Raw genomic sequence first — 12,332 nt, 5'->3', positions numbered from 1 at the left:
ATTCCCCACGCTTTGCTTTCAGATTAATTTAGGTCTGCATGTGCCTCTGCAGATTAACCAAGCTCTTAATTTAACCTTGCTTTTTGGAGGTCAGACGAGTCTGAATATCAGAATGAAGTTGTAAACCAGATGTGAAATTCTCCATGTGCCCAAAACCCAAGTGAGGCTGCAGAGCCTCAAGCACCAGGGTTTGTTCCACTGCCTCAACACTCAGCTTGTATAATAGGAGCCAAAGAAGGTATTGTGATCTCTTTGTACCAGAAAAGATGTTCCTACTTGTGCAGAATCCTCAAGGAAGAAAACAGCAATACCTGAGCGCTCTTCTCCTTCACCTCTTGGATTGAGACACTACCAAGCGAAAATGGCTTTGTATTTTTCAGCAGTATGATTTTTTGTTGTTTCTGTTGTTGTTATCAACATGCTTTGTTAGAGACCTGCTGCAGTAACGTATTTTATATATGCAGACACATGTACCTACAAGCTGTGGGGCTCCGGACATTAGAGGTACAGCTGGGTGCCATCTCATGATCTGCAATGTATGCAGTGACTCACTGGAGGAGGGGAAACCTCTCGTGATGCAAACAGTTCAATGCTGGGGTAAACTGCCTGGGGAAGCTATGGGAATCTGGAGCTTGGCTGGGTTTTTAAAAACAGGTTAGACAAACAGCTGTCAGAGCTGGTTTGGCTGATCCTGCCTTGTGGTGAGGGGATGGAGTAGATAAGTTGCTGAATTCCTTCCAGGCCTCTTTCCCTGATGTGATGGTGCTTTCTGCCTTAAACTCTTTGAGTCCGTAAATCTGTTTTCATCCTAGGTCTTAAAGGGGTTTCTGAGATCATCATTAGCTTTTCCTCATGGGGTTTTATAAGATTTGATGCATGTTGTACCGATTTTACAGATGGAGAAGTTAAAACTGTATTCTAAAAGCAAAAAGGGGAGTGCAGCTCTAAGCATCCTGGTTTCTCTGGTGGTCAGTGCCTTGACCACGAATTCATATTGGCCACTCTGTAGATTCGGTAGCCACCTCAGCCAATAAAATCTGTGTTATACTTGGATTTATACTCGCTCTTGGTCACATGCAGGAGACACGTTTTACACTTTCCACGCTGAGGTGCTTTCAGCAGTTTGCTGACACACGTGCCCCTTCTGTGGCCTGCTCAGCATTTCAGAGAGCATTTCTGTGATATTGTTGGAGGGACATTTCTTTTTTCTTTCAAGTAGAAAGCAAAGGCATTGGTGTGGCTTCTGACATCAAATATGGTGTCATTCAGTACTCGTAGTGCTCTCTTACTGCAGTGAACTACAGCCAGAAACTCCCATAGGGGTTTAGAAATGGTAATGTATAAAAATATCAGAACAAGCCCAAACTTACACAAAACCTTCCAAGTCTGGGGTTTCACTACAAATGTTAAGAGCAGTCTGGGCTGCTAAAGGCTGCTCCACTTTCCAAGTGGTACTTGGTGAGTATTTTTTTTTGCTTTAAATTTATGCAGGTTTTTAATGTAAGTTATATTGCTTTGTAAGACATGCCTGCCCTCAGACACTCAGCTCATTTACAATAAAAACATTGCAGTGGTTCCGCCAGCTGATGTTAACAAATGCAAACAAAACAGTTTTTTTCTGCCAGACTGAAAACCTCCCAGCCACTCTTGAACAAGGGCAGGACCCTGCAGTTCAGCAGGCTCTGGATCCTTCCAGGGCTGAGCATCATCCACAGGAGCATGATGCCTTCAGCCTTCAGGCACACAAATTTGAGGGCTGTCAGCTCTGGCCTCACAGTTAATTCCAGCTTCTGGGTTCAAGCCCAAGGCAAAAGGAAGCTCTCTCAGGAAGGTTTTGGGGCATAGTATATTTGCAGAGTGGCTTTTTTCATGATTTCACTGAGAAACCAAATGAAACCTGCTAGTGAAGTTGCGTGTGACCCTTTCAAAGCACTTTAGCAAAATCATAGTTTTAGTGGGACTGTATTTCGTATTTCAATTCAAGAGGATCTGGGTAGCTTCTGCAGTACTTTACTGATAACTTCAGGGTGACACAGGGTTCTTACCTAAAAAAGAACTTTGTTCAAATCAAACTTATAAAAAGTGACCTGGAAATAAAGTAATATAGCAGTGTTTTATGAGTTTGTAGGAAGCTAAAATAATATTTCAGAGAGATGTGAGTTTTATACCAGTCAGATAAGGACTGTGAAGCTTAGTTTCAGCTTTTCTGAACTGCCATCAGAGCATTGCAGAAAGGCTAGGAGGGTCTGCATAGCTTATTGTGTGTGGTATTGTATTAACAGCATCACGTTTGTATGACTTTTGCACCACAGCAAGTACTTTACAGAATACTCATCAATCACGTCTTCCAACTTGCTTCCTTACTTCATCTTTAACTTGCTTTTCATAGTTCTGGGTTCAGGATGGGGAACTGAACTATCAGAGTGGTACAAAATTTAAGTACAGTTAGCAGAAAATTGAAGTTAAATCACAGCATTAGGAGCAAAACTTCCAACTGGTATACATTTGATAGTTTTCCTTAAGTAATATTTCATTTCACCTTGCAAAGGAGTCACGTGCCTCAATTTCTCTGTTGACAACATAACCCAAGGGTCTCCTGGATTCCCAAATCAGCAGTGAACTTACCGAGAGGTTGGCCAGTATGTCAATCTTTGATATGAAAATGCAGTTCCCTGTTTAGGATGGGAAGAGCTGGAGACATCCCCTTCCCCCCAAGACCGATGTCTCCTGTGAGAAGAGTCACAAGAGTGATATCTCTCTCTTCTTTTGACAGCTGCAAAACTTAAAAGCGGTGACTTAAGGAGGGGTGATAGATACTGGCAGACTGGCCTTCCCCAGTATAGCACACATCTATTCTTCCAGTATGTAGCGTGTAGCTCGTTACGGTTCTGTGCAGAATGATTTCCCTGCATGGCCAGGTGATGCTTAAGGAGACTAATGAGAGAAATGATACAGCCCAGAACACTGGTGTCAGGAAATATATTGCAAGGTGTCTATCTCGGGGAAGCTGAAAGCAGGGCTTGTCTTATTATATATTTCAAAGGGGATGTCTGTGTCACCACCAAGTTAGACATGCACCCTGTCCCATACTGCATTGAAATTACAATTTTTCAAATAGTATCTTTCATTTCGATTTTCATTTGCTTAATGATAAACTCTGTGTTGTACCAGGGCAAAACAAGAGCCTGTCTCACTGACACACCATTCTTTTGAAGCAGAAACTTTTTTTCCAATGCCATTGTAATGTAACTATGCAAGTGTCAGAGGACAGGATAGAGCCTATTATGGGCTTTTGCTTTTTGTAAGGAAAATCAAACAAATGTCCCTGATGGAAAAAGGAAGCCAGCAGCCATATGTGATGACCAGAGAATGTTTTTGTGCAGTGACACTTTGAGTACCTGTTTTGTTGTCAGACTGAACTGGCTTTTTTTATTTTTTATTTTTTTTATTGCTGTCAACCTGAGTGGAGAAAAAAAACGTGAATTTTCATGAGATACCTTTTTCTCATTTCCAGCACTTAACAATCCAATTATATTTGGTTTTATGCTAGTGTTTGCCTCTATTGCCATTGTTAGGTTTTTGAGTCAGAGTGATTTTTCTATCCTGATGGTGCGGAAGAAAAATATGTTTCATTATGACTGGTTATAACCCTGGAAATCTTTTCTCTCGCTTGGGTTGATGACTATTTTTTATGTTGCATTCTATACTGATGCCTAAAGTGAAGTAGAATGAACCATAAGGAAGAGAATCTTTGCTAAAATATAGCTCCTTGAACGGTGTAGAATTATCTTGAACAAAGCTTGTATCTTTCCAATTTTATGCTTTTTTCCTCCCACTATTGCTCAAGTAGTTTTTACAAATGAATGTGGTTTTTGTCAGGATTGTTTATGAAACCATTGTTCTCAGCAACCTATGCTCACCTGCGAACAAATTGCATAGCACCGATAAGGTAGCTAGTTGTTTCTAGACTGGGTGACCTTACAAGCAGATTCTGTAAAAAGACAAGCTTTTAAATTCCTAACCAAATATATTATGTGAGTAATAAAAAGAGCTCCTCAAAATGGCCACAGAGGCATTTCGGAGCACGTTCTTGGGAATATTCACTTATGCTAGCATTCATTAAGTTTGCTTTCAGCAAAAATTCTCGTGAATGAAATTTCATTCACTTGTCATTATGATTATGACTGTACTATCATGGCAATAACCATATGCTGTGTATAAGACTAGGACCTGATTTTGTCTAAGGTTGGAGAAACATCTTCAAGGGGCTCCGGAGAATGTATTGTCTAAATATAAGACCAGTCTCAGCTTACAGTTCATGACTGGGGACTGCAAATCCTTGGAGAGCAATGGATTTGTTTACAAGAAAATTCACAGCTAGAGAAGGATGAATGCTAGAGAAGGATGAATCCTACTCCAAATGTGATACTATCTGAACAATATTATATTGCAGGGGTACAACTCCAATGAATATAGATGTAATTAGACTGTTATAAAGGTAGTTTAGGTGATGATGACTAGTTGTATGAATAAAAGGGAATATCTCTACAGATGCAGTTCATTACTATACTAGACTAGTGTATATCCACGCACTGATGAACACAGTAACCCAAATATACATACCAGAAAGCCCCCTGAAGTGTTGGCCATGCCGAGGAGCTGGACTGTCTGTCATATGGTTTGTGGATTCCTAGCTTGTTAATAAAGCCTCTCCTGGAAACGTTGCATGAAATTTTTAGCTGTGCACAGCAGAAGTATGCATGGAGTCTTGTTTCCTCCAGTCTAAAGGAACATACATGAGTAGTGGTATCCTATCACTGGGGCAAAGTGGCCAGTTTGAATCTGGAAACTGTGCCTAAGTCTAGGCACAAGGATTTATTTGCAGAGCTGGAGCTTGTTCACAGAGCTCAATGTGTATAATGCTGCTTTGTGTGGCTTCACTTCTTGGGAGGAAAAGCACGTATCCTGTGCCTTGAAGGTAATGCCATTTGGCCAATTTGTAGAGTCCTTCAGCATGTGATGACTAGCACTGGTTACTATCTGGATTATTAACTCTTAGGTGTAGCAGGGTACAATATGCACTGTGGACATGGTTACAAGGTACATACTGTATACACGCAAAATGAAAAGTTCCTGTGGAGAGGAGGGAGGGAGCAGTTAAAGGCACAATGTATTAATTCCTTGTATTACTCAGACCCTGAAATAACCAAGTCCAAACAGTTTGTTGGCAGCAGAGAAAAGCACAAGACTAAATATTTCTCCTCTTTTGTTGTCTCACTGCTCTCTTTTCCCACATCATGTCGAAAAAAAATATCTGATTTAAGTCCTCTGACATTTGTAATTAATTACTTCTTCCTTACTTTTATCTTGTTTGCCTGTCCTTTACTCTGGCTTTCACATTTCTTCTTCATCTCTCATCAGATCCAAGAAATCATTGAAATGATTCCTTTTTAATAGATAAATAGCTCTACAGCATTTTTCTTTTTCTTTTGAAGAAAGACTTAGCCCTTTCTTTTGTCCATCCCAGTGCACAAGTTGTCATGTTCTGGCACTGCAGTCACTTGTAAGTCCTTGAGCTATCATGTATTCTGTTGGTATTTGAAGAATTGAAAATCAATCACATAGTCTTATGGCTTAGGTTCAGCACAATTCTATTATGCCCACTCCCAAAAGTCAATTCAAACCTTTTGGGTTATATTTCAAAGCCTAATCAAGCTTGCTGTCCAGGCTGGTTTGGAGTCAACTCATTCTTATCCATAGGTCTGTTTATTAGAGTTTTTCTGTCAGAAACTAGTGCAAAAGAAAACAGTTTTCATAACAGTAGAATCATTCAGTGGACATTTTGCAATGACAAGTCACCCAAACAGGTTTTTGTAGTACAGGAATGTTTACTGTTGTAAAGCATTTCTGCAAATACTTAAAGAAAAATAAACGAACAAACAAAAAACTGTGTTGATATGCATTGATACAAGAATATTTACATCTGTACTTTCTCATTAAAAGCACCGTTTATTGAGATCAGTTTTTTAGTCCTGTCTTATTAAATTGGTACAGGAATTATTGTAGATGCAAACATAAACTTAGGTGACCTTTCAAACTTTGGACCATGTGAACAAATGTGTATGGTTCCTCCAAACAAATGGGCCAAAAAGGTGATGACATTTCCAGGTGGTTTATAGAAATCTCTTTTTTCAATGGAAAGTTGGTGGCCATTCTGTGGGAGCTGAGCACACAGTATAAATAGCAAACAGCTCTCTCCTTCCACCCTGCATGGGAAAAGGCACCATTCTGTGTCTCATTCTTTGTGCTTCCTCTCATCCTGTATTCTGCAGAGACGCAGAGATTTTCTCCAGTGGATGCTTGACTCCCGCAACTCGGCTAACGCCTTGGCAGCTGGCTGTTTTGATGTGATCAGTCCAGCCACCACTTCCAGCCAGAATGAGGTGCCTCCTGCTGGCAAGACCCCATCTGAAAAGGTTCAGAAGACATTAACGGAGGATGAGATAGCAGGCCAAGCTTTTCTCTTCCTGATCGCTGGGTACGAGACTACCACTAGCACCCTGTCCTTCGCCACGTACTTGCTAGCCACCCACCCAGAGTGCCAGGAGAAGGTGCTTCAGGAGATAGACGAGTTCTCAGCAAAACATGTGAGTACAATTCACTGGCATGGAGGGAGCAAGGCAATGTGGATATCGTGCCAATATGGCACCTGAATGACCCCAGTTTCCCTCATTTGTATACGCATCTTCTATTAACATATTATCAAGATTTTGCATATCATTACCTTAGTTTTCCTCGTTTTTAAGTGAAGGAAAAACAGGGGAAAGTTGTCTTCTCAAGACCTGGGCTACGTGGTGCTTTGAAAATAATAATATTCCATCTTTGCTGATGGTATGTCTTCTGGTTTTCTGTCAGACTGGCTTATAAGAGATAGAGTACCTACATAAAGTAGAGATTTATTTTTTTTCAGGTAAAAATTCAAAATTCTATATTAGGGGGTTCTTTTTGTGCTTTTACTTATTTATTACTTTGAAACTGTTAAATGATGTCACTAGAGCATCTGAAGAGATGACTTGGGAACTTTGTGTCACGATGGAAGTTTAACCTTTACAAAACATTTTGCGTTGTTGAAATAAACCAGCTGTGGGTGGATTCTAAAACTACACAGTTTTATATTTTCCTGTTTTCCAGATGCTTTTGTTCCTTTTGTGGTAAAATTTATTTATTGATCTTTGTAAGGACACAAAAAGAGTTTATTAATCATAAACTTCAATGTCTTGCTTTAAATATTCATATTTTGTCTTTTCCTGTAGAAGCAGAATATGCGTGCACTTTAAAAAACATCACAAATATCTAATTATCTTATAGTGATTTTGAATGGTTTCTCCTTTGCTTTCTGTATTTATCAAGGATGTTCATATTTCCTGTAGTCCTGTTTTCCAGTATTTTGTGTATCTAGCAGACAATGTCGCAGCCATTCTTCTGCCCTACACTCTCTGCACAGGTTGTTAGCTAAGAGAATTCAGACTGAGTTGCTTGATCATCTTTTTGGTGAACTCTTTTATAATGGATCAAGAGGGTAACATGAGAAAAATGAAACAAGGATGAGTGCCTTGCAGGATTTAACTACTGATTTGCATATGGAAACCCTTAAACCCTTCCAGTTTTGGAAGTTTCATATTTTCCATGCATTCCGTGCACTGCGTTGTACTTACAGAAGTAGAAAAGTGTTGCATGATTATCTGTTTGGTTGGTAATACAAAGTAAATTCTTGATTATGCAAGAGCATGCCCATTCAAAAGCTACTGTTTCCCTCCTTTTGCTTGGGTAAGCATAGAAGCCAGGATTTCTGTACACAGAAAACATGTTTTGTCTTGCATGAAGATGCTCTGAAAGTGGTGGTTCTCCATCAAAGATTCCTTTTGCTCTGAGGGTGCAGATAGACAACAGCAGAGAGGTTACTACTGAATGATCTGATCCATAGAGCTTTTCCCCACTGCATGCTTCATATACATGTACCTCTGGTAGGAGTTAATACAATGAAACCGTTGATGTTCTGTGTTCCAACTTACAAGACTTGGTTTACATTCTTAGGGTATTAGTTCTACAACACTCAAGCTGAAGAACATTTACTTGTTTCATTCAAATACAGACCTAATTATGCCCTCATGTCCAGTTCAGTTGACTTCCTTTAGGCTTGCAAAGCTGTGACGGTGCAACCTGGCCTGAAGTAAATGCAGTTTACTGGTTAATGCTGATGGTAGAATTGCACATAGAAATTCCTGTTATGTAGACCCAAGAACAATATGTTTTAACTCTTCTCCACTTCTTGAAAACTGTCAGCTGAAGAAACTAAAGTGAAACTGCTGGGAGAGATGTCTAAATATGATAGGTACATGATGTCCTTCCTATGCCTGGTCCGTAGATGAGCATAAGAATTAGTATACTTTTCCACGTAAGTGCATAGAAAGCTGATGAGCTATATTTGCCCTGCAAGCTGTCATTAACTGACTATTTGCAGACATTTTGTATAAGGAGACCATCTACATGGCTACATCTGCGTTAGCAAGCAGTGTGCTATTGTAGACACAGATACACAGTCAGGCACAGCTGGCAGGACTTTTGGGTGCACACTGTACACATCTCAGGAGAGTTTATTTTGGGTTAGTTCTAGTTGGTCCTGTGTACCAAAAGCCCTTTAGCTGTTGGAATGATCCTGTGGTTTAGCTGTCATTAAAGGAACCTTGGCTGTGCCCTTGGATTCTACAGTGAGAATCAAAGTGAGAGACTTGCTTGTATGTGTGCTCCTGATCCAAGCTGGAACGCTGACCTGTCCCTACATTGCATGTGGTCCATCTGAGCTGTCACTCATTGTTATTAGTATTTCAATAATAATCCAATTCAAATGGGCAACATTTGACTTTCTTGATTTTCTGACAGAAATGTTTGGCTAATAATTTCAGCCTTGCAGCATCTTGGAGAGGTTGTGGAGCTAGGAATAATCGTGACAGAGAAGTTAAAACTTGATGTAGAGAGATGGCACTCAAATGAGTGATTTTTTTTTCAGGTCTGCACTGCACCACAGTCTCATCCCAACCCATGCTGTTCCATGCCATGTATTGATTGGAAGCAGTTTTAAATCACTTCCCCATACTTTCCTAATTCTCAGATTTAGCTGAGAATGTATATGGCTGTATGGCCAAGGAGAATAGGGAGAGAGGGATAAATATTCACATGCTGTCTTTTATACCAGGAAATTCATGGTTCTAATCTATGTAGCCCCTTTCTTCAAAATATGTCTTTTTATAAACAGTTTATGATTTGAAGGGGTAAAATGAACTGTTCAAGGAGCCTATTCCAGAATAAAGGAAAGGATGCAGCAGCTCAGTCCCCTCAGTGACTGTAATTAACTACATTTAGCCCAGAAAAGAAGATCTATGCGGACAGTTTGCAAGTTACGGGAGCAGAAGCTATTTTAAAACAGGGAATATATAGATGCTACGTTCATTTGTCATGCAAGGGAGAGGGAGGGAGGGGGAATAGCAGCTACAGGCTCACAGTTCGTTATCAAGTCAGTTGCTAAGAAATTTGATTAGGTTGTAGTCTGTGCTCAGCACATCAGCTTTGCTCTTATCAAAGTGCTTTGCAATTTTCCAAAAGGGTTTTAGAAGGCCAAAACATGGAGAATGGTACAGCCAAGTTGTTTTGACAGGTGGCAGAAGACTGCTTTGATTTGCAGATATGCAAGTGTTAAACACAGTACCCGCTCCATCCAAATGTATACTCAGGTAATTATAACGACTAAATGCTCTCCACCATGTCCCCCTTCCTTCCTCCAGCCGTTTCAGTTGCCTCATGCAGCATGTTTTATTGCCCTAATTTGTGGTTGTAGAGCTGCGGTCTGATTTTACAGCAGCTGCTGCGTGTCATCCTGGGGATGGCTGTACTTTGGTGGTAGACAGAGTGATTTATGTGTAGATAGATCTAGTTTATACGCTAATTTACTAAAGTTTATAAAGACATGTGGGAGCCATCTGAGTAAAGGTGCTATAAATGACAGGCTCGGTTCCAGTTTTTCTGACACACCAGCCAAAAACTCAAACCATGGTGACCCTGCCATAGCCTGAAGGAGAACAAGATCAGCACATCTGGGTGTATCCACAGTTGTTTGGTGGCTCTGGGTTTCATGCTTGAGGACACCCCTGAGTTTTATCTGGGTTTCATGCTCGAGGATACCCCTGAGTTTGCTCTGATCTTCATCTGTCTTGCTTGCCTAGTGGTTACCTTAGTAGAGCATGGCAGTGCAAGTGAGAAGGAGAAAGCTGATGCCCTGCTGTGTTGGAACCCTGTGCTAGTGTGGTTCAAGCTGCTGTGGTGTGGAGCAGGAACAGTAGCTTGGGCACTGGAAGCAGGCTGGCCCCGGTGCTGTGCTGGGAGCCGGGAGCCTGGTAGAGAGGCAAGTCCAACTGGACGTGTTGTACTGATCTCCTGTGTCCTGCCACGTCTGTGTCAGCCCTGTCCTGGAGACCTCTCTGCCACTCTCCAGCTCACCTGAATGCATTGTAGAGATGGCACTTGCACGTAAGTGTCCTCCAAAAGTAATGTCTGGAGTGGGTTGTCACCTATTTTTAATTTAATTTAATTTAATTTATTTTACCTCCAGGACCTTCCTCATCTGTTTGTCAGAGGGTGTTTTTAGGTCTTTTATTGGCTGACATAACATGGAGGCTGGATGATGTCTCTTTCCCTGGAAATGAGGAGAGGCACCGGGCCCATTTCAGAGTCTGTGGACCAGGCAAACAGGAGAAACCTCCACTCTCAGTTGTTGTAGAGGGCAGTACACACACGTTATTACCCTCCACACCCCAGTCTGGATCTTTGGGGTGTAGGGAGTGACAGCACAGAGCTTTTCACCATCTCTGTGGAAGGAGAGAGACAAAGCAGTGTGTGACTGCTGTTACCACACACCACATCTTCCCTCGGGGCTGATGTAACAGGCACAGTCTTGGAGGACACACAAGTACCTGGAACGCGTTGCTGGTAAGGGAAGTGATTAGTTATTCTTGCAGTCATGTCAAGGTGCGTGCGGAGGCAGCGTGGTTCAGGTGCTGTGCACTGATTTAGGAGATCAGGAGCCTTGCTACTAACTTCTTATTGAGCCATCTGTTGGGCTGTTTGTTTCAACTCTGTCTGTACAAGGAGCACAGTGTTTCTAAACACCAGTGAAAGGTGAGGAGAGGTAGAGATCCTTGTTTAAAGTGTGGAATACTGATGATATCTAGCTTTCCATATAGCTCTTCTCATATATTTTAAAACTGGTTCTGATTAGTAAGTGATTATTTTAGCAGTAGTAATTTACATTTGTTAGTCCCAGTGTCTGCTCCAATCGCATTGGAAAAGACGAGTTTGAGCATAATTTCTCTAACAAATAGACTGAAATTAAAATCATAGCGACTGATATGACTTGGTCCTCTTACTGAATCCTTTAGGAGTGTAGTACATGCCCCATGAAAGGACATCCACTGAAGATAAGATGGAAGTATTTGCTGCAAGCTTGTTGCTGAGTGTGCATCTTGCTTTGGTACTGTGAAGGTAAAGGCTGAATAAAGAAGATGAAAAGAAAGTTAAATATGAGCCAGTGGGGGCAAGACACCTACATGTGAATTTGCATGAAAGAATGTGACTTTCTGCAGGGACCAGAGGTTTGGTTCCAGGACAGCAGAGTCGCAATACATGTTTGGTATTCATGCAGGTACGATGGTGTACATGAGTTGAGAAGCTGGCATTTAGTTTGTATATACCAATAAAAGAAGACAGGGAAAAACAAACAAACTGGTTGCTATTTCAAGGACCAGATTATTTTATACAGTTTGTGGCTGACCATCCCAGAACTGTTAGAGGCCATATGATTGTGAAAGAGATGTTTTTATCCACGTTAACCAGGTGTGAAGGAGTACACCCGTGGTCCTCACCCTCTCCATTTCAGTCAAAAAGGATCCCTGTGCAAGCTGTTAAAGAGCCCTTCAGAAGGCATATACTTCATGCACAGGGTTTGCACTTGTGGCTGATTATTTGGTTGTAAAAACAAGCTGCTTTTTACTTATTTTTGGTGTGTTTGTGCTTAGCAGAAGCATAGCGAGCCTGCAGCAGACATTCCTTTTGGACAGATGGATGCTTCCTTCTGAGCCCCACTGCATCCTGGGCTGCTCTGCCTGCTCACAGTTGTGCACAGGGGAGAGAAAAATTGCTTCAGCTTCCATGTTGGGGATTCCCTTTATATGAGGTCTCTTTCCCACCTCTTTTCCCATTTTAGCATTTTAATGTCTCCATTC

General features: G+C 41.2%; 1 protein-coding gene across 8 annotated transcripts in view; it reads left to right on the top strand.

The window, feature by feature from the left end:
• Positions 1-12,332, top strand: part of TBXAS1 (thromboxane A synthase 1) — a 242,938-nt gene that overhangs the window by 166,138 nt on the left and 64,468 nt on the right. For all 8 annotated transcript variants that reach the window (XM_005021523.6, XM_021273728.4, XM_021273727.4 and 5 more), the window contains one exon: positions 6,333-6,647. In XM_005021523.6, the coding sequence (XP_005021580.4) occupies positions 6,333-6,647 (315 nt within the window). The remainder of the gene's footprint in view (positions 1-6,332; positions 6,648-12,332) is intronic.

The sequence above is a fragment of the Anas platyrhynchos genome, chromosome 1 (genome assembly GCF_047663525.1).
Source record: "Anas platyrhynchos isolate ZD024472 breed Pekin duck chromosome 1, IASCAAS_PekinDuck_T2T, whole genome shotgun sequence".
Taxonomy (NCBI): Eukaryota; Metazoa; Chordata; class Aves; order Anseriformes; family Anatidae; genus Anas; species Anas platyrhynchos.
This window is presented reverse-complemented; position numbering and strand designations above follow the sequence as displayed.